Genomic DNA, 23,561 nt, shown 5'->3' with positions numbered 1-23,561 from the left:
CCTGTTCCTTTCTTTTTCCGCTTAAGCGATGAAGGGGAAAAGGAAGGGGCCTGTGGCTGTTAGGAATGGCGGGAGCTGAAGTCCAAAACACCTGGAGGGCTCAAGTTGGGCCAGGCTTGTTCTATCACACAAAGAATCACAACAGGCCTGGGCCAACTTGGGCCCTCCCTCAAGGTGTTTTGGACTTCAACTCCCACCATTCCTAACAGCCTCAGGCCTATTGCTATTTCTTTTCCCTTTCTTTTTCCACTTAAGCAGCTGAAGGGAAAAGACTCAAGGAATCCATTCCATTCCCCTCGCGCTAAGCGGCCCTGCCGACACCGGTTGCTAAAGGATGGAGAATGTTTGGCTGTTGCTTGTTCCGTTGCTAAGGGGAGGGGCCATCTGTTATGACCGTTGCTAAGGGTGGAGGTGACTGATTGGCCATTGCTTTGGGGTTTGTTTTTACCTTTCTCTGGTGGGTTAGGTTTGTGAGAGTAGGCTTAAAATACTCGCCAGGTCGAATACTACCGGTATGTAGTGTCCATAGAATAGTTTGGGAGATATGATGTTCCTAATGGACAGACATTACATTTTTATTTATATAGATTACAGTTAATCTATATACCATAGCATGGTATCCTCATTTGTTTCCCACAACAACTAATTCTGCAGCAGCACTTTTTTGAGGGTGGGGGTCGGATTTTATACAAGAACAATGATGGTGAACCAAGCCAAATATCTACATAGTCCACATTTTCATCACTGTGGTATATAACCTTATTTGTATATAACCATCTCACTAGGGGCTTTTTGAGCCTGCTACTTTAAGCAAATGTGGTGATAAAGGCTAAGTAATTTTTTAAGGTAATGAAATGTGTAAATGAAAGCATCAAGACTTTGCAGTGCACATCTTTGTCCTTACCTGAGAGATGTTTGAAATGAAGATTTCCTTTGGTTCCTCTCCTGTAGTGTCCAGCACTTCAAATTCATCACCAAAGTCACAAAAGAGACGTGCCCACATTCCATACACATCTGCACTAATGAACTGTAAGAAAAGGCAAAGTCAACATTTGCTAGATTTCTCAAGTTCGAAATAAATATTTTGTTACCAATCTACTTTCTGGAAATGATAGAACCACATTGTCCACCCCAACTCCTTATTTTCATCCTAGAGAGCCAGACCAGAAATATCCCATATTAGAGGCAATAAATAACACTATGTAACACAATGTTTTGTTCTGGGTCATAAACGTCATTTCCTAATTGATTCTATCATAAAAACATGGAAAAAGCTTATTAAAATGCAAAAACTGCAGCATATTTTGCTCTATTTTTTCAATGACTATATCACCGAGTCCCAACAAATTCAACTTAGTTTGTGGCAGCCACAAACAGGAATTTTCTGGAGTGTAACTACTACTTTTAAACTATTTCCACACAATTAAACAGGAAATAACGCTTTCAAATTCAGAACAGAATTTTTACAGAATTTTTACATTTCCTAATTGATTCTATCATAAAAACATGGAAAAAGCTTATTAAAATGCAAAAACTGCAGCATATTTTGCTCTATTTTTTCAATGACTATATCACCGAGTCCCAACAAATTCAACTTAGTTTGTGGCAGCCACAAACAGGAATTTTCTGGAGTGTAACTACTACTTTTAAACTATTTCCACACAATTAAACAGGAAATAACGCTTTCAAATTCAGAACAGAATTTTTACAAATTTTGCTATGTAATGTAATCAATGTGATTACGTTCCCCAGTTCCTTAAATCAGAAAGAGGCAGCTGTAGAAGGATAGGGGCTGCATCAGCTTCTCAGGAGACCTTGAGACTCTGCATCTCAATCATTCACCAAACCAAAAAAAATTTTTTTTGACCTAAAATGCCTTTTAAAAAATTGTGTCATTCTGGGTCTACAGGAAAGTTTTATCCAGTCTCCCATCACTTCCTACTTTTTATTTCATGTAGCCTACAACCCATCTACCTCTTGCAAATGCAACTTTTTTTTCTTCAAGTGACACAGTCTGAAAATGGATCACATTCATCATTTACAAATATGTATAGTCTAAGAATATCTGGAGTTGCCTGCCAATTAGGCAAATAGTCTGAAACATGGTGTTCATGTGTTCTCACACATATCTGTAGAAAACCTCCTCAAATCCCGATTTAAATACCCAACCATTTACATAAAATATTTCCATTTTCTGATAGGCAATTATGAGTTACACTTAAAAGATAAGGATTATGTGAGGCATCAAGGAAGGCATAATTAAGGGGAATTTTCAAAAGAAACAATCAGTTTTAATCAGTATGTTACCTTAATAGGTGGGTGTTGTGCATGGCAAAAGTCATTAATCTTCTTCTGCAAAGATAGCTTCATCTCAGTTACTATAACACACTAGAAATAAAAGTTTCAGAGATAGGCTCTAGATCATCAAAGCCAGGATACAAACTGCAAAGATACAAGTATTTCTTCCAACTGTAAACTATACATCAAGTCTGAACAAAGATTTATATTTTCTTGAAATTCAGTCGTCATAAGAAAATATTGCAAAACATGTATAAATATAGAATTTGGGCTTTTAAGCTTCTATTACTATTTCCTGTTGTCATAAAAGAAGTAGGTCCATCTGCACATCAGGAGGATTCCTGAACTTCCTTTCTGTGATCATTTTCTCATTTTAGTTTCCAAATGCACAATGTTGCTTGAATACCCTGTCTCTGTCTCTGACTCTCTCTCTCTCTTTCTCTACCTTTATTCCAATACCTGAACAAATCTGAGTATCTCTGAAAATCCTGTTTTGTAGATTTCCTATGAAGCGGGTAACGTGGTACTCTATTATGATATTATAATTTTTTCTCAGGAAGAGGCGATGATTTACAGTATATAAGCTGCTAACAAGTCAATGAAGACAGCTCTTGTAATGTCCTGCCTTTCAAAACCATCTTCTATGTGCTAAGTCAGGTTCAGCACTTGTGATGTACACAAGAGAAGCCTCCCCATCCCCTAGGCAACATCTTTGAGAGAAACAGCTGCTTCTCTCACACCAGAAGTAACTTGCAGTATGCAACTTAGTCAATAGGTAACCAAACTATTAAAATGTTAATATCCACAGAACAGTAGTACAACTAAAGTTTTACTGCCACTAGTTCATTCTGTTCTTCAAACCTACACTTAAACAGCTGCCTACTTAGAAGCAATGTGTGACTTTAGGATCTGGATTCTATATTTACATTGTTGCCCACACTGACAAAGAATCATTTACTTTGTATGTGAACCCTAGTCTATGTAATTATCACACCATTGCTTGTAATTATAAGACTGTCAAGACAATACATTTCAATATTTCTAAGTTTCAAGATACTGGGATACTCATCAGATGTAGAAATACATGTGTTAATGAGCCAGACATTGACCCTTATCCAAATCATCTCATATAAAACAAGGAAGAGCATCCTCTGTTCTTGTACAAAGACTCTCAGAATTATAAAAAATACTTGTTACTTCTCCAAAATGCCTTCAAAGTCCTACAACTTTGAAGGCATTTCGGAGAAGTAACATCTGGAGAGATACTAATTTGACATGGCAGAATGGACACCGTCTTCCTCCCCACTGCACTGCACTTCCTCTACATCAGAGGTGTCAAATTTGTGGCCCTCCAGGCATTTCAAACTAACTCGTAGAAGCCCTAGCCACCTTGTCCAATGACAAGGAATTCTGAGACCTAAAGTCCAAAACACCTGGAGGGGTACAGCTTTGATATGACTGCTTTAGATGTTGGAAGAAAGGCAAGATTAGATTCTTACTTTGCACTTTGCAGACACTTGGAATCAGCAAGAGGGATCATTGCAGCATATGAATGCCTTCAAATCCCAGATCAAAAGTGAAGATGCTGATGCCAGACATTCTCCAAGTCTTTTGTATAAGCAAGAGAATTCTAGGAAGTCAGGAGTGGTCACAAATAACAACTGGCTGGCTATCAGGACCAACTGAAATCTATCCTGGGCAAATGAAGTGTACCAGACAAACATTTTGTACCTGGTACTGTCTGAGGAAAGAGATGTCTGTAACTTCATTTAGTGGAGCAGTTGACGACATTACTTGCACATACGGGTTCAGTTCTGCAATGCGATGATGTGTTGCCTCCGCTCTGAAAGGTATTTTTTGTTATATTATTGGCAGGTTAAATGCAATTTCTTTTTTAAAAAACAAAGTTTTTCAAAGAATGCCTAATACCAGGTCGGAAGACTGTCAAAATGCTACTGGGGAGGAACAGAGGATTAATTTAACTAGTCTCAGATGTGATGACGCAGTTAGCTCAAAGCTGAAAGGAAGGCTAGTGGCCAATGGTGCTGGAGGTGAACGCTGAATTTGATGTTCTAAAGGTCAACATATTATAGGAACTTGGAATGTAAGATCTATGAACCAGGGGAAATTGGACGTGGTAATTGGTAAGATGTCAAGATTAAAGATAGACATTCTGGGGGTCAGTGAACTGAAATGGACTGGAATGGGCCACTTCACAATAGATGACCACCAGATCTACTACTATGGACAATAGGAACATTGAAGCCTTCACCACAATTCTGCAGTGCAGTTGTGCTCATTGTTTCAATAAATATGGGATTTTTTAAAAAATGTATTCAATCAATATTTATTTGCACTAAGATAACAAACATTAACCCAATTCTTTTAAGGACAAGAATGCAAACAGGAACATTCCACTTAAGAGAGACCTACAATCTACCAACAGAACTAGCACCTATAGCAAGGAAAGATGTCTCAAAACTACACAACGTTTTGAAAGAATTATACAGACCTGTTTCTCAGATTGAGAATATCATCTTCATGAACAAAAAAGTTTGTTCCCAAATCCCATGCCTTGCACTGCTTCGTATCATGGATGGTGAGAGTCTTCAGGTGGGACAACGAAGACAAAATTTAAAATTATTTGAAGAGGTTTTTATATAATGTCACATCAACGTATACACAGCCATGTGAGTTTACCACGGCAAACAGTAGCATATATTTAGTTTTGCCCTTTCCCATACAGCATCTTTTAAAGCTTTTGGGGTTCTGATTTCTTTAGCCCTTGTTATTTTGAAGAAAGAAAGGAAAATGTAGACTATCATGCTACTATATACACAAATGCATTAATCTAATCTGGCATGTGACCCTTGAAATTCGAAAAATCTGAAGTATATAATGTATTTTCTATCTTAACATGAAACACCTTATTTGCTTCTTTGGAAGCTTTTAAGCAGAGGCTGGATGGCCATCTGTCAGGGGTGCTTTGAATGTGATTTCCTGCTTCTTAGCGGGGGGTTGGACTAGATGGCCCATGAGGTCTCTTCCAACTCTACTATTCTATGATTCTATGATTCTATGCTTCAATGTACAGTGGCTAGTGAAGTGATAAAATGGAATTTACAGGTTTTCTGTAACAGACATTTTTTAGGTGCAGCAAACTGAACCAGCTCAATGGTTATTGCATGAAAATAATTTCTTTTGCCTTTAAAGTTACACATATGCATCCCCCAAGTTCACAAATGTCTGACACGCTTTCCTATTAATGTGAAAGTCTACCTTTTCCACACTATTATTACATTATTTAGGGTGGAAATCACTTGGAATATATTTCTTTTGATTACCTTTATTCCTGCAAGGACTATGTTCTTAGCTGAAAAGGAAAGATGAACATTATAAATTTGTAATACAGTTTTCCATGTGCTAAGAGCTCACAGTGGTTACTATGCCATATTGTTCTAAACATAATACTACTTCTCTACAATGTAACCCTCCTGCCAACCTAGCAGTTCGAAAACATGCAAATGTGAGTAGATCAATAGGTACCACTCCGGCGGGAAGGTAAGGGCACTCCATGCAGTCATGCCGGCCACATGACCTTGGAGGTGTCTACGGACAACGCCGGCTCTTCAGCTTAGAAATGGAGCTGAGCACCAACCCCCAGAGTCGGTCACGACTGGACTTAACGTCAGGGGAAAACCTTTACCTTTTACAATGTAACTTGGAATGACATATCTGTCAACTAGCAAGAACTATAATAAGAATTCAAAGAGAAATCCTATTACTACTAATACTGCTATGTGACCTTAACTACACAAGTCAGTCCAGGAGCCAAAAGAACCCTAATTAAGATATAGCCAACTCATTGCATGACATAATTACCTGAACTAACATTAATTTCATCTGACCCAATCTCCTTACATTTCTACATTAAGCTATTTGCTATTTAACCTTATTTCTCAATTTGGTTGACTCAGTTCTAGAGGGCGAAGATCCTAAGAAGCTTCTGATATGCTTATTATATATGGCCAAACCAGAAGGTTTCCTGCATAACTTATCCCCTTCAACAAGACACAAAGACAATTCCTTGCTAGATAACACCACTAATGGGGAAAGTAAAACAGTTTCATTGCACTAGCAGTACCTCCATATATGATACACTCTGCTTAACAAAAGGCATAACTATCTTTAATCAATATATAAAAGGTAAAGGTTTCCCCTGACGTTAAGAAGCTGGAGCTAACAGTGGGCGCTCACTCTGCTCCTGGGATTTGAACCTGCGACCCTTTGATCTGCAAGTTCAGCAGCTCAGTGCTTTAACACACTTCACCACCGGGGCTCCTTTTCAAATGTATAGTCAAACTAAAATTACAGATTTGAATATGCATCTTGCTCTCCCTAATTTGAAGATATGAAGCTTGCTGTCCAAAAAATAAGGAAGGGAGAGAGATAACCAGGGTTTCCTAACTTACCAATTTCGACTCCAAGTCCTCCCATTCCACTCAGGAACACATGGGACTGAGCCATCTTCTGCATTGCTCTGTCTCCGAGTACATATCTCTGTCGACTACGCATAGTTAAGAAATGAAAGAACAATAAACAATAACCATTCAGTAACATAATCCTACTTACAGAATTTGACATAAAGAGAACATTGCTAGTAAAGTTGGCATCTAGGCCTCACCAGCTGTATTTAATATACACAAATTTAAATGTGAAACCAACAAGCAACATTAGTGCCAGATAAGCATTTCAAAAGAATGCTGGTGCATGTCTTTAATTTTTTTTACAATATTATAAATGGCAGCAAAATTGGCTGACATCCTGCATACAGACTGACTGCTTCAAATGCAATGTGCCTTAAGTATTCTCGGTACAGACCATAATGGAAGTAATTTTATGAACTTGAACGAGGAACACTGACATTTTTACTTTCCTCGGTCCTCGGTTATATCCACATATACCTATCTGAAATGATATGTCTGTCAACAAATATAAAAAAAATTCTATGTACTATTCTGCTCCTACATAGCCCTTCTAAATTCTTATTACGATGAATGAATAAATGAATGAATCTTTATTTAGAGCCTGCCCTATCTCCCCAAAGGGACTCAGGGCAAGTTGTTGTGCATTTTCGGGCCTGTATGGCCATGTTCCAGAAGCATTCTCCCCTGACATTTCGCCTACAGCTATGGCAGGCATCCGCAGAGGTTGTGAGGAAAATACACAACAATCCAGTGATTCTGGCCAATCGACAAGGACTCAAGGCAGCTTACAACAAAATAAACAATGGCAAACATTCAATGCCAACAACAATACATAAATAAATAAAAAACAACTCAATAAATTATTAAATAATTTAAGTAAACAAGACAATACATTGCACAATCCACACAATTATAAACAAACTGAACCCTTAACGTTTAATTAAAAGTCCCTAAAATTCAACTGAAATAGTTGGAAGGGAGATGGTGAAAAACAGATTAACAGATTTTAGCAGCCAGGCGAGGGTGCATATAGATGTACTTAATCTCTCTCCTCCCCATAAGATGAATTGCATAGTAGCTTTGTAAAGGAGAGGAGGCACGGGGCTATTTTTTATTCTTTAGGGAGGGAGTTCCAGAGGTGGGGGGTGATCACCGAGAAGGCCTCCTCTTTCGTTCCCATCTCAGCCTTACTTGAGATGGAGGTGGGGGCCGAGAACAGGGTCTCTCAGCAGACCGCAGTACACATGGTGGTTTGTATATTGAGATGCAATCTTTTAAATAATCTAGGCCCGAACCATTTAGGGCTTTAGCGATAATGACCAGCACTTTCTATTTAGCCCAGAAGCAGATCAACAGCCAATGGAGCTGCTGTAACATAGGAGTTGTTCGCTCCAGTTAGTAATCTGGCTGCCGATCTGTGAACCAGTTGCAGCTCCAAACTGTCTTCAAAGGCAGCCCCATGTAGAGAGCGCTGCAGTAGTCCAATAGGATGTAACCAAGGCGTGGACTACTGTGACCAAGTCTGGCATCTCAAGATATGGGCGAAGCTGACGCACAAGTTTTAATTGTGCAAAGGTGCTCCTGGTCACCACCGACACCTGGGGTTCCAAGGTCAGTGATGAGTCCAGGGCAGTTCTTTGCAGATGCAATGCTGGAAGCATAAAACTATTATTCCACTGCCTTCATTGCTTTTTAAATGAGCTCTAGACCGTGTTCGGCCAGGTTCGTTACGAGTCTTGTGCCAACACAGCTCTAGTCTCCGTTTCACTTGCTTCATTGCCGCCAGCTCCCTGGAGTACCGAGGAGCCGATTTGGCTCTGCTTTGTGAAAGGAGATGTTCAGGAGCGATTGTGTAAACTGCCCTGGCCACCTCCGTGTTCCAGAGGTCTGCCAGAGCTTCAACGGAATCACCTACCGAAGAGACAGGAAGAGGCATGATTTTTACCCATTTCTTATAAGAAATGTCTTCTTGGATCAGATCAAAGTTGCATTGAGTCTTGCAAAATTTCCAACAATGGCCAGCCAAATATCCTAGGGAAGCTTAAGAATCATCCAGACAACACTTTCTGTTGTGACTGCGTCTTCGGGGATTATGGTTGATGGTGATGGGATCCGAAGAGGAAGAAAAAACCATCGTGATGAGGGTTCACTGGAGGAGTTGCGCAGGAAGCGACTTAGAGAGCTATATGGGGGATCTTCTGAGGAAGATTCAGATGGGGAGTTTGGGGAAATGGATACTGAGGAACAGGTGGTGGCTGGGGAAGTGGGCACTGAATGGGCACAGCCACCAGAGATGTCTGGGGATTTGGGGCCTATGGACACTACTGAACCTGGGGTTTCTGCAGGAGCTGATCCCACTTGGGATGCTTGGAGAAGGGAGGATGGTTCTTTAAGTGTTCATGGGGCTAAGTGTGGGCAGGATGATTGGGACTCCGATGAATTGCTAGGTACTCCGGATCCACGAGCTCTAGCTGTGTGGAGTTCGGACTCTGAGTAGATTTGGGACAGCTGGTGTTTGGGTGTGAGTGTTTGGTCACCCAGGAGGAAGGGGAATAAAATGGGAATGTTTGGCCAATGAACTTTGCGTGTGGCAAGGTGTTGCTGAGGCGCCATTGGGATCTCTGTGTTTCCGTGAAGACTGGACTTGGACTGTGATTCGGATGTAAGTTATCTGGGACTGCTTTACAGCAGAGGGATGGAACTGTGTGGGTTTCCCTGGACTGCATTCTGATTACTATTTCTAGCTGCTGATACCATCTGGCTTGGCTCTCGCTGTGTCTTATCGTGGACCTGGTTTGGATGACTGCACCCTCTTCGGACTTTGGATTGAATTTGACCTGGCTTCTTTCTACGCTCCCTGGCTGACGACTACTCCCGACTTCTGACTTCTGGAATTTGCTACTGCCTCTCGACCTGACCTTGGATTCTCCTGACGACGGCTATTCATCATCCCTTTGAAGCTTCGGCTTTATCTGCACCGTGGAAGCAGTTTACTGCTCTTCTAGTTTGTTTGTTTTTAAGCCAGTTTGCTGTTTTTCTTTTGGGAACTGTCCCTTTAACTCCGCAGAGGCGGCTGTCTGTTTTCAGAAACTGTTTGAAGCTAAAAGAAGCTTTTGCACTTTCTGTTATACTCTGCAGCTTTTGGAAGGTTGCAAGCCTTTGTTTATTTTGCATGTTATCTTGCAGTCAACTCTATTTGTTTCTCCAAAGCTGAATGGAAGCGTTCTTAGTTTTTATTGAATGCCAGCATGGGAAAATAGCATGGCTTGTTTTTGTGTTATTTTTGGCTTATCTTCAGAATAAACTCTGTTTTGTTTGTTAACTGGCGTCTGACTCTTGACACTTTCTTTTTTGCTTATCTCCTGCATTTATTGTTCAAAGGTTTGCTGCATCTCAACAGATTAAACAGCATTTAATGCTGAGTAGGTATGAAACACATTTTGATATGTCACCTTTTCCAGCCACTAGTGCAAAATGGAAAAAAATGTAAGCAGTAAGTTTAAGCAATCTTCTCCCACTCCTTTCCTCAAATTTGCAGATTCCCACAAACTTTCATTTAAAAAATAGCAAGTTGTGTGGAAAACAGAAGACTGTGTGCCCCAGTCTATATACAAAATACAAGTTTGCCGCTTTCACATTAGGCTAAGTTCATATTAACATGTTATGGTGTTCCAATTTCCCAAAGTAACATTCTAAGTTCTTATAGTTTCAGTACTAACCTAGCAGTTTAGAAAATGTTAAGCCACGTGCTCCTCTTTTAACAACTACCATTTGTACCTCATATTTTTCCTTCAAAATACTGTCGAAATGCAGGTGTAATGTTCTGCACCGTTCCCTTTTTCTCTGAGCTTGAAATATTTTCAAATATTTCCTGAACTAACTGGACACATTTGTGTAGAAATTTATTTTATTTATATTCAATCAGCTAACCTTTGAAGTCTGTCAGGTTAATGTTACACACTGCATAAATCCAACACTTTAAAATATTTAATGTTACATATTTAAATCAATAATACATGTTCAATATGAGTTAAATATCATATCAAAACAAGTGCATCTGGATGCTAAACATATTTAACAAGGAACAAATAAGCCTCTTAGTTTAGTGAAACGTACTTGAAAGATCCCACATAAAGACTGTACTGTAAATGAAACTGTGCCAACCCTGTGAGTCTAGCCATCAATGGATTTCTCTTTATGATACAGACATACCTATCTCCTGGTATGGGTCACAAAAAGAAACTAAATATAACTGTGAATACCATTACTGATATTTTATGAACCCATTATGTTACCAATCATTTTAAAAATGTATTTTAAAAATAAGAAGAGAAATTAGCATGTGAGAAGTTATAGTATGCTTCTTATCTCCTAATCAGGACAGGGATACTGTGTTTGCTATAGACTGTATACGCACCATATCTAAAGAATAAAGCAAATAAAGTGGAAAAAATGAAAAAATGAAACTAAAGATTCCTTTAGTGTAGTTTTAGAAAAGAGACTGCAAAGCAAAAGAGTAGCATAAAGACAATCAGCAAAGCTCTTCTTCTATTTTCAAACAGTACTTAGTTTCATTATTCTATCACCTGACCCAAGCCCTTTCAGTTGAGTGAAACAGCAAGTTGGCTTAGCATTAAATAGCCTAGTGTCATTATCTCTTTTCAGCAACCAACTAATCCACCCCCAGGACAGCTATGAAAGCAAACCTAACAGATTATCAGCACTGTCATATTTATCTATCCTTTGTTTTTATACCAAGAAGCAAGACACACATTCTTACCTGTACAAAGCATCATCTATTTCCATTGAATCTGCTGCCATTGTGACACGCTGTATTTTCTGAGCCTGGAAGAAGAATTAAAATACAGGTAGATGTGTTTGCTAGGAATATAGCACCACTCTCCTCAACTTCATTTTTATCAATTGAGAGAAATATTTGAAAAAATGTGAATCACATATATATGTACTCAAAATATATAAAATTCCGATTATTCCAGGTCTGATGCATAACGCCTGCCTGAATAAAAAGGCTAAAACCTATTTATTCAGGCAGACTTTTACAAAATGTTTTTTAAGATTAAAATATTTGCTCAGAAGTAAAACCCAGTGAGTTTATAAAGCAGCTTTAACTATTATGTATACAGGTTGAACATCCCTTATCCAGAAACCGTCCAGAGATGGTTGCAGTTTCTTTGCACCTGCAAAATCCTATCATTTTTACCATGTATTCGCATGGCAGGCTTCTAGAGTTCCGAAATGATCTCCTCCTCATTTAAGAAGTGGTCACCAAAACTTGGGCAAAAAGCTCCCAGAGGGTCCTTCCACACAGCCATATAACCCAGAATATCAAGGCAGAAAATCCCACAATATCTGCTTTGAACTGGGTTATCGAGGGCCCTTCCACACAACCATATAACCCAGAATATCAAGGCAGAAAATCCCACAATATCTGCTTTGAACTGGGTTATCGAGGGCCCTTCCATACAACCCTATAACCCAGAATATCAAGGCAGAAAATCCACAATATATGTTTTGAACTGGGTTATCTGAGTGTGGACTCAAATAACCCAGTTCAAAGCTGATATTGTGGGATTTTCTGCTTAGATATTCTGGGATATAGGGCTGTGTGGAAGGGCCCCCAGACAGGCCCTATATCCCAGGATCAGATCCCAGGTGTTCTGCTTTAAATCAGATTATGTGAGTCCACACTGCCAGATAATATTGTATAAACAGAAAACCAGGGATCAGATCCTGGGATATAGGTCATGAGGCCCCTTCTACACTGCCATATAAAAATCCAGATTATCTGCTTTGAACTGGATTATATGGCAGTATAATCTCATATAATCAAATTACTGTGAATGTTTATTTTGATTTAATGTACTATATAATTCTTGTCCGATTCTGTCTGACTATATTGGTTTAGGTTATTGATGTTATACTCAATTTACTGAAATTAGGTTTAATTTGCTGTTAGATTTTTAACACTGTATTCATATATTCATAGTGTTAAAAAGTAAAAGTACAATTTGAAACCAAAAAACATCTAACCGTTGATATAGAATTTTATACCAATATTGGAATACCAATATTCAGTAGAGTCTCACTTATCCAACATAAATGGGCCAGCAGAACGTTGGATAAGCGAATATGTTGGATAATAAGGAGGGATTGAGAAAAAGCCTATTAAACATCAAATTAGGTTATGATTTTACAAATTAGGCACCAAAACTTCATGTTATACAACAAATTTGACCGAAAAAGTAGTTCAATATGCAGTAATGCTATGTAGTAATTACTGTACTTATGAATTTAGCACCAAAATATTTATTTATTTTCAATATTTCTATCCCGCCCTTCTCACCCGAAGGGACTCAGGGCGGCGTACAATTGGCAACAATTCGATGCCGATACATCATTAAAACAACAACATATAAAAATGTAATACAACCAGTTAAATACTGTATAAAATATAAAACATAAAACATATGCTTAAAATCCGTTCGTCCAATATCCTCCTACTTTATCCATATAATAGTCTGGGTCGTCTTTATCATTTATTCGTTAAAAGCCTGGGCACATAGCCATGTTTTTAAGGCTTTTCTAAAATATCTCAATGTATTGAAAACATTGACTACAAAAACATTGACTACTAAAAGGCAGACTGCGTTGGATAATCCAGAACGCTGGATAAGCGAATGTTGGATAAGTCAGACTCTACTGTACCAATATTGGAATTTTATACCAATATTTATGTTTTTTGAAGGCACTGAATGTATGCAGTTGTTTGTTGGAAACCGCCCTGGGCCCCTTGGGGGAGATAGGGCGGAATAGAAATTAAGTTGTTGTTGTTATATAATCCAGTTCAAAGTAGATGAAGTGGATCGTCTGCTTTGATAATCTGGATTATATGGCAGTGTAGAAGGGGGCTGAGAAGGGAGCCTCAACCTGAACGCTTGTTTTTGAGCAAAATGTCAAGGGCAAACAACGGCCCCTTTCTACACTGCTATATAATCCAGTTTCTGAAACCAGATTATATGCTTTGAACTGAATGATATGTAAGGGCATATCCAGCCTAAGCCTTAGTGGCCGCGTCAAACAAGAGGAACTTGTCAGCCTGTCAGGGGAATACATGGTAAAAATGATAGGATTTTGCAGGCGGAAAGAAGCAGCGGCGCCTCCTCAGCCTGATGCCCAGCGCGGCTGTAGTCATAGGTTTCCTATATGTCAACGGTTCTAGTTAGAGACCAGCATCCGCTGCCTTTTCCGCTGCTAAATGCAGGCATCCCGAGGGTGGGGTGGAGACCGCGCCCCGCGTATTTAAGGACCAAACGGGCGATCTCAAGGCCCTCAGGCCTGTGGTAAACAGTAAGAAGGAGGGCGGGCCGGCCTACTTACCTCCTTATCAGTCTGTCTTCCGCCGGCGGTCGGCGTGGTGCAGCCCTGCCGCTCTTCCGCTTCTTCTTCGCTTTAGGTAGGCGGCCGGCGCGAGCGGCGAAGAGAAATTGTGGTCTCGCGATACCTGACATGTTACCACGAGACTTGGAAAAATGGGATAGGTTCCCGCGCGAGTTGGGACCCTGAGACTCTCGTGAGAGGTGAGTGGGAAAGGCTTCAGCATCTGTGTGGAATATTTTAAAGAGAAACCCTTTCGTTCGCTTTTCATAGGCAAGTACATTATTGTTGTTGTTATTAGAATTGTAATTATATATTGTATTATATATAAATCGTTTTAACTCTCTTGAAGCAGAGACTAACAATGTCAAAAAAGTAAAAGGGCTGTGGCGCAGGCTGGAGAGCAAGCCAGCTGCAACCAGCTGCAATGAATCACTCTGACCAGGAGGTCATGAGTTCGAGGCCCGCTCGGAGCCTGTGTTTGTTTTGTCTTTGTTCTATGTTAAAATGGCATTAAATGTTTGCCTATATGTGTAATGTGATCCGCCCTGAGTCCCCTTCGGGGTGAGAAGGGCGGAATATAAATGCTGTAAATAAAAGTAAATTTGAAAACCTCATAACCACTAATATAGAATTAAACATACAGTAGAGTCTCACTTATCCAAGCTTCTGGATTATCCAAGCCATTTTTGTAGTCAATGTTTTCAATATATCATGAATATTTTGGTGCTAAATTCGTAAATACAGTAATTACAACAACAACAATTCTTTATTGATTAGTCACTTTTGAACATATCAAAACATGTAAAACATACAATACGTACACACTTACGCATACATACAATAAAACCATGTAAAGATACAAAACATCCCGACCTGCGGCCTAATAACCCGCTCCTAGACAAATACAGAGTAAAAAGGTTAAAATTAGTAATTTCCTAAGGTAAGGTTTGAACGAGGACAGGGGTAAGTAAAACAAGTGTATTGTCCGTAGTAAATTTTAAGTTTGGATTTTGTTAATGGCAATAATGTATCAGCTCTCAGCTTCCATCTTCTCACGAATGGCCAGTATTGAACTACTTTTTCTGTCAAATTTGTTGTATAAAATGATGTTTTGATACTTAGTTTGTAAAATCATAACCTAATTTGATGTTTAATAGGCTTTTCCTTAATCCCTCCTTATTATCTAAGATATTCACTTATCCAAGCTTCTGCCGGCCTGTTTAGCTTGGATAAGTGAGACTCTACTGTAGTTAAAACCGTCCTTCTTGTCATTATTTTTCTCTTGTAAGAAACTCAAAAGAAACTAACAATGTTAAAAAATAAAAGCATAATGTGAAACCAAAATCATCAAACTGCTGATATAGAATTAAACATAGTTTAATAATAATAATAATAAAACTATTTGTATTCTGCCCAAAGGGACTCAGGTCGGATTCCAACATACAACGGTATACATTCAATGCCTCCGTAAAACAAACAAACACTGACATAAAATCCAAGAGAAAAACATTAAAACAGATGATGATGATTATTATTATTATACCACCTTTTCTCTTAAAAGAAACTCAAAAGAAGCTAATTATGCTAAAAAATAAAACCATAATTTGAAACCAAAAACATTAACCGTTGATATAGAATTAACCATAATTAAAACCATGAAAACTGTTATTATATTAGAGTCTTGCTTATCCAACGTTCTGGATTATCCAACGCAGTCTGCCTCCTGTCCGGATCCTCAGCTGTTTCTCTGAACTTTTTACGGATTTAACTTCCAACAACGTTATTACTGCAAGTTCATTTTATGCAATTCTATCTTTCTTTCTTTGTCAATTTTTTAGTAGCCAATATTTTTATAGTCAATGTTTTCAATATCTGTACATTGCGGTGTTTTGGTGCTAAATTCATAAATAAAGTAATTATTACATAATGTTACTGTGTATTCAACTGCTTTTTCTGTCGATTTGTTGTAAAACATGATGTTTTGGTGCTTAATTTGTAAAATCATAATGTAATTTGACGTTTAATAGGCTTTTCCTTAATCCCTCCTTATTATCCAACATTTTCACTCATTCACTGTTGGCCGGTTTATGTTGGATAAGTGAGATTCCACTGTATTAATATCTTGCTTTTCTCTCTTAAAGGAGACTCAAAGAAGCTAACTATCTTCTATCTATACACATAATCGATATCTATCTATACACATAATAAAAGTGAAAATGTGTATGTGAAGGAGGTGCCCATTTATACAAACAGCCTCCCACCTCCACAAACAGCTATAGTTCCCATTGAGCAGGAGACACCAGTGGGCCTCCCTCCACTGACATGCAGGTTATAGTGAGTGTCATGAACATGGAGCCCAAACCTTGCCAGTGTCCTCCACAAACACCATTCTGCCCCTCATCCAAGTGAAGGCTTTAATATGGGGACAATTACACCCTAGATCAGGGGTCCCCAAACTTTTTAAAGAGGGGGCCAGTTCACAATGCCTCAGACTGTTGGAGGCCGGACTATAGTTGGCCTTCCAGCCTCAATGTTAATCATAATCATAATCATAAAGATGGTTGGAAGAGACCTTTTGGGCCATTGAGTCCAACCCCCTTCTGCCTTTGTGTACCAAAAGCACAAGCAAAGCACCCCTGACAGATGGCCTCCCGGTCTCAATGTTAATAATAATGATGATGATGATGATGATGATAGTTGGAAGAGAGGAAGAGACCCCTTGGGTCATTTAGCCCAACCCCCTTTTGCCTTTGTGCTGTGGGGGCCGGATAAATGGCTTTGATGGGCCACATGTGGCCCGTGGGCCGTAGTTTGGGGACCTCTGCTCTAGATATTCTGTTTTTTCCCCAGAATGCACATCCCAGAGTTCCTTAATTTGCATGACCCCACCCACTGCCTCTCCCTTAACCCTTTCCTACCCTTTCCTATGGCACACAATTAACAGAGGAATTGATCACCAACTGAACAAGAGGTTTGGGGAGAATTCACCATTACAAGGGTTGTACTTGACCTACATCCAGAGAGCACTGTTAACCCAACCAACAATAGATTTGGACTAAACTTGCCATGGATGATTGGACTTGCAGTTCTATCACTGATACTGTGACCCCCACCGACAATGGACTGGAACCAAACTTGGCACAGAGAAACCCCATGACCAACTGAACATACTGCAGGAGTTAGTGGGAATGGACCTTGATTTTGGGAGATATAGTTCACCTACATACAGAGAAACAGTGACCCCCAACAACAATGGATAGGGACCACACTTGGCACAGAGAAGCCCCATGACCAACTGAACATACTGCAGGGGCTTAGGGGATCGGACCTTGATTTTGGGAGCTGTAGTTCACCCATATCCAGAGAGCTCTGAACCCAGCCAACGACACATTTGGACTAAACTTGGCACACAAACCCAACATGGCCAACTGCGAATACTGGCAGGGTTTGGGGTGATTGCCCTGGGAATCTTGGAGTTGTAGTTCACCCTTATCCTGAGAACACTGAACCCAGCCAACAATGGATCTGGACCAAACTTCAGTGATATTACCCAACATCCCAAAACAAACAAGACTTTCTTCTAATAACCCAGGCACCGACGGGTCCCCAAGCTAGTGTCATAAATAAAATAGACATAAAAAGTACAATTCAAAACCCAAACATCTAACAATTATTATAGAATTAAACATAAAGCCATTAAAACCATTATTATTATATATTATTTATACCCCGCTTTTTCTCTCTTAGAAGAAGATAACAATGTTAAAAATAAAATTAACCTTAAAAATACAATTAAAAACCTTTGTTTGTAATCTCGTCATGCTTGGCCCAATATCATTAGAGTGGACCTTGAGGTTTTTATCCAACTGCAGAAGTTGGGTTTCTGGAGCATGTCTCATTAAACTTCCTGCACTCGCCTGAAAGCTCATAAACCGAAAACATCTAACTATTAATATAGAATTAATCATGGTTAAAACCATTATTATTTATATAGTCTTATCATTTATATCCTGCTTTTTCTCTTTTAAAAGGGTCTCAAGCTAACAATACTAAAAAAATTGTTAAAAAGTACAATTTAAAATGAAAGACATGTAAACATTAATATAGAATTAAACATAAAAGTATTAAAAGTGAATAGTTAAAACCATTATAATCATTAAAATTGTTATTATTGTTATTGTTATTATTTATACCCCACTTTTTCAGTCTAGAAAGAGACTAACAGTAAAACCAGAACAGTACTTTTTTTTTCCTTCGGTCAATGACCAGCATCAAAAGAAAGAGCAGAACATGAGTAAAAGATACATTTAGGCATTAAAATATAACCTTTAAACAATGATTTTTAAAGTGCTAAGTAGGAGACTTAAAATGTCCTTAAAAGCTTGTATATTTAAATAACAGTTTTAGCAATGATAAAAGCTAAAATAAAATAATAAAATCTTTTGAGACGGCACCACCAAGCTATTGCTGATGAACAAATGCTTGTAAAAGGATGGGAACAATCTAGAGGGATGGCTATGAGAACCAGTACAATACAATTTAAAACCCAGAAATAGAAAGCAAAATAGGCAGCCTTGGTTTAGTTCTTATGGTGCAAAAATGGCCAGTGATTTGCATAACCCTAGCTGTACCAAAATTATATCTGCCGACCATGCTTTGGAACCAAGCAAGTAAGAAAAGAAAGCCCAAGTTCCAAAGAAGGTAAAAACCTCAGTCCTCAGAAACCATCCAAAACCTCAGTCCGCAGAAACACTCAAAAATGAAAACCAAAAGCATTTGCTATAAGCCCTGCTGTCTTAAGTGACCACACAGTACATATCTAATCAGTGATTATGATAATTTGTTGGTTGTTTTTTCTCAAAGTTTGGGTTGACTGCTATTGGACCTAAAGTAAATTTGCCTCATTTCTACATTTATGTAGTAAGAGTTGTAGGGTGGCAAGCATTTAAAAGACTATTCTGTCTCTACTGATCTTGTCTTCTTCCATATCATATTCAGTAGGCACTAACCATTGTTGATACTGAAAACAGCTCCACTCCAAAACCCCAGCCTCTTTACTTCATCTTGTTTCACACCTGAATATGGCAGCATCTATTTACACACTTGCCTACTTAAAGAATTGTGCATCTTATTCTTGCAGAAAAGTATAAGATTTAGCTAGACTGCAAGCACACCTTAGGTGGGCAAGCTGTAAGCAATATTTACCAGAATAGATAACACAAAAATAGTATCTTCGGAATATTTTCCTATTACTTGTGAAAAAACCAAGTATCAACATTCACTGAAAAAAAGAACAAGGTTTAAAATACACATTTAATAATATTTCTAATACATTCTTATGTTTCTGTCACTTTCTCTCCAGATACAGTTATTTTATTAATGTGTGTTTTATCCTCCCACATAGATGAACACTGACACCAACAGAGACAAAAAGCAGACTGGCCAATACATTCATGTTACATGAAGAACTCCATTAAGTAGCTCTGTTTGAAATACAGTATGCACAAAATACAGCAGATCAGAGGAAAGTATATTTTTATTGAAACCACATTGTGGGGATGAAACAAATTAGGACATATTTACATATAGGTCAATTTGGAAAACACTGATATAATGAGTAAAGCAAACAGTATATTCATTTTCTATTTCAGAACATTTACTCTTTTAATTATTCTTGTTCTTGTTGCGTGTCTTCAAGTGGTTTCCAATCTATAGCAACCCTAAGGCAGCTCTTATCACAGGATTCTCTTGGCAAGAGTAGTTCAGAAGGCTTTGTCAATGCCTTTCTATTGAGTCTATGAGAGTGTGACTTGCCCAAGTGGGTTTAATGGCCGAGTGGCAATTCAAACCCTGGTCTCCAGTAGTAGTATAGTGCTCAAACCTCTACACCACACTAGTGGATTCCCTGAGATTTTGCAGTCCATTTGATCCTAATTGAGTCCATTTATTTATTTAATGAACCTATGCTTCATGATTAGCACCAGTGCAAGGCAGCAAGTTGTCCTTTTCAATACATTGGAAGTAGAATAATTTGTCATATAAATTACGCTTCACCAAAATCAACCAGAAACTGTTCAATAACATTTATGGCAGAAAATGCATTCTTCAACTTCACATTCAGCCAGTAATGTTCTTTTCAGTTCCATCTGGGCTTTGCTTTTTGAACTCAGATTAGCTTGTTCTAGTCTAATATGACCTTTGACTTCTGGAAATCTTTAGAATGAGGCACATGTAAACAGTAGAGTAGCTTTGGAACATATTCAGCGCTCTGCATCTAAACAAAGCCATTTCTCTATCATGTTGGGCTTTGGAAAAAAATGGGCTTACACAGAAACCATGATACTGCCTGGTTGACTTCTGTTATTGAGTCAAGAAACCTCCCCAACTCTTGTACTATCAATGAAACATTTTTTCATTTAAAGTTTTTTCATTGAAAAACAATTCTGGTTTGTTTATTAATGAATCAAAAATGTGTATTCATCAAGTTTTTCTTAAAGTATTTGGTGCTTCTGAAATAATGAGGGAAGAGGTAAACACTGATGTGGCATTTGATTTCTTAACATTCATGTCTGTAATTTTAGTAATGACGTTTGCAGCTTTCATTGCTTAACTGAACCCTCTTTCTAATTTTTTTCTCTACCTTTCCCTATTAGTTCTTTCCCCATGTTGTCCTTTTGCCTTCTACCTTAATCCTTTGGGCTTCCTCAAAAGAAAGCGTTAGCTCAAATTAGTGATGAAAGTGAAATAAAGATAACAAATAGGTAGTTCAAGCAAAAATTAATGCTGTTTTAGGAAAACCTGGTTTAGTGTCTTTAGAATATTGGTAAAATATCAGTGGAGTTCTGAAAAGCTATACAATATGTTTTGTCAGTGCTAGTTAGAAGTACCCCCAAATTTGCCTGTAATCATTCAATATAGCTGTGCAGCCACTGCAAAAAAACGGCTAGGTGACATGTTTCTGAGTGGAAAGCAAGTAACCAATATAGCAATGATTCATCAGAATATCATTCAGAGAAATGTCCTCACCGTTTCTTTAAGCAATTCTGGAGGTGATGGGGCATTTTGGGGAGAGGTAGAAAACAGCTAGAGTGAAGCGTATTACTGAAGTTATGCTAGTCAGAGGTAATGCATGTTCTGATGCATGCAGAGAAAATAATAATACATCATCAGTAGGTGCTTTTGCCTGATTTAACATCTTGAGTCCATGGTTTTCTTCTTAACACAATTAAGCAAAAGCTGCAGTTTTGTAAATAGTGCAGATACTCATGCTCACTCACTCACACAGTCTCTCCTGCAATCTCTCTCTCTCTTACATATACATATATTGTGCTTCTGTGCAAGATACAGACCAGTATGACCTGCATACTACATATATTTATAGTGTAAAACAGACGTTTGCATCAGAGTCCAGTTCGTTGAGTAATCCAGTCTCGAAAGTACGTTACTCGTGTGTAGACTCCAGGCTTATTTGGCTTTCCACATTCATCACCCCAGCTCACTATGCCGGCAAGATACCACATGTTTCTTATGTCAGGGACAACCAATGGACCACCAGAATCGCCCTAGAGAGAAAGCAGAAAAGAAAATGCAATATGAAACTATTACATCTTATTTCCTAATGGCTATATCTGTCTATTTACCTATTTACCTCTTTCTATTAGCAGCAAGTAACCTGAAATCTGTTGAATTTAAACATACCATATATACTCAAAGATAAGCCTGGTTTTTCCGCCCTTTTTATGAGCTGAAAAAGCCTCCCCCAGCTTATAATCGGGTCAAGGTCAAACTGGCAGAGGAGCCTGGAGGCCGTTGCTTGCAATATATGATATATTTATCTTTCATCTTACCCTCCCTTATCAGTGGTTTCTTTTCCAAAGCTTCCCTCGCTCTTAACCAAGGGAATGTTTTGAAAAGGGAAATAAGCTCTTGCAAGTCAGGAGGAATATATATATACCCATCAATTTTATAAAAACATTTTCCCCTGAAATATTTGTTAATATCTGCTACAAATATAAGCATTTTCCCCAGCAAGCCTTTGCAATCCCTATGTACCTTTATATTTGTATCTATCTATCTACATTAATTTTATATATGAATTTCCCCCTCATGTTTGCAAGTCTTTGCAAATCCTATATACAAATAGAAACCTAGAGATTTCCATGTACCTGTATATCTGTATCTATGTGTATACATTATTTTATATATGAATTTTTGCCTCGCATGTTTGCAAGTCTTTGCAAATCCTATACAGATATAATTATATATCTGAAGACCTGGCTGTGGGATCAAGCATTTGGCCCTCCCTAAGATATGATCTGATATGACCTGATGGATTAATATTAATTCGAACACAGACTGGCTCTGACTTTGGCTTGAAATTTGCCCTTTTGTAATGGTCACATGGTTTTAATTGTTTTAATTTTATTTGGATACCAACTTTCATTTGTGTTTTATGTTTGGTTTTTCTACATGTTGTATTATATGTGGCATTCTGCCATTATGTAAGACTGCTCTGTGTCCCCCTGGTGGAGAAGAGCGGTATATAAATTAAATTAAATAAAAAAATAATCTATATACAGAGAGATGTCTAGATAGATATATATGAATATAAATATATAGGGCTTGTAAATATTGCAGGGGAAATGCACACACACACACACACACACACACACACAGAGATTTCTAGATAGATATAAACATAAATATATAGGGTTTGCAAATATTGCAGGAGGGAAATGCACATATATAGAGAGAGGATTTGCAAACATTTCAGGGGGAAATGCATATGTGAAATTAGTATATATAATTATAGATCTACATCTAGCTCTGCATTGTTTATGTAGGCATTGAATGTTTGCCTGTTACTATTTTGGAAGCTGGCCTGAATCCCCATGGGGAGATAGGACAGGGTACAAATGAAGTTTTATTATTATTATTAAGTTATTGTTAATACCATATTGTTTTTGTTGACCCTACTTTTCCATTTACAGAGCTAGTTTACTGTTTTCCTACTGATGCCTCAAAATAATTTCATTGGGATCCATTTTCATTTTGAAATTTATCAGTAGCTGCTGCATTTCCCACCCTCGGCTTATACTTGAGACAATAAATTTTCCCAGTTTTTTGTGGTAAAATTAGGTGCCTCAGCTTATATTAGGGTCGGCTTATACTCGAGTATATACGGTAACTTCTGTGTCTGTATTTGTCAATCTTTTCCCTTTATGTCCCTTTCTAAGTATTTCATAAAAGCAAACTTTCATCCCAAGAACTGGAGACATCAGGAGATTAGCTTGAAGATTCTATGAAAGAATCATGCACTCACTCAAAGCCAGAAAAGGCATTTGTATGCACAAATGCAATTTACTGAATTTACCTGTT

At 38.2% G+C, this 23,561-nt stretch overlaps 2 protein-coding genes across 2 annotated transcripts in view; both read right to left on the bottom strand.

The window, feature by feature from the left end:
• The window catches only part of uba6 (ubiquitin like modifier activating enzyme 6), a 53,078-nt gene extending 38,772 nt beyond the window's left edge, over positions 1 to 14,306 (bottom strand). Inside the window, exons 1-8 of the mRNA XM_008113045.3 lie at positions 14,184 to 14,306; positions 11,566 to 11,630; positions 6,771 to 6,865; positions 5,643 to 5,671; positions 4,811 to 4,905; positions 4,030 to 4,141; positions 2,308 to 2,388; positions 905 to 1,027 (exon numbers count right to left, since the gene is read on the bottom strand). Of these exons, the coding sequence (XP_008111252.1) occupies positions 905 to 1,027; positions 2,308 to 2,388; positions 4,030 to 4,141; positions 4,811 to 4,905; positions 5,643 to 5,671; positions 6,771 to 6,865; positions 11,566 to 11,606 (576 nt within the window). The 5' untranslated portion in view covers positions 11,607 to 11,630; positions 14,184 to 14,306. The remainder of the gene's footprint in view (positions 1 to 904; positions 1,028 to 2,307; positions 2,389 to 4,029; positions 4,142 to 4,810; positions 4,906 to 5,642; positions 5,672 to 6,770; positions 6,866 to 11,565; positions 11,631 to 14,183) is intronic.
• A 5,395-nt stretch (positions 14,307 to 19,701) lies between these two features.
• Positions 19,702 to 23,561, bottom strand: part of LOC134292527 (transmembrane protease serine 11C-like) — an 87,308-nt gene continuing 83,448 nt past the window's right edge. The window contains exon 10 of the mRNA XM_062957748.1: positions 19,702 to 21,745. Coding sequence (XP_062813818.1) covers positions 21,584 to 21,745 — 162 coding nt within the window. The 3' untranslated portion in view covers positions 19,702 to 21,583. The remainder of the gene's footprint in view (positions 21,746 to 23,561) is intronic.

Source organism: Anolis carolinensis, chromosome 6, assembly GCF_035594765.1.
Source record: "Anolis carolinensis isolate JA03-04 chromosome 6, rAnoCar3.1.pri, whole genome shotgun sequence".
In the NCBI taxonomy this organism is placed as follows: domain Eukaryota; kingdom Metazoa; phylum Chordata; class Lepidosauria; order Squamata; family Dactyloidae; genus Anolis; species Anolis carolinensis.
The sequence above is the reverse complement of the archived record's forward strand: the minus strand, read 5'-3'. Positions and strand labels throughout refer to the sequence as shown.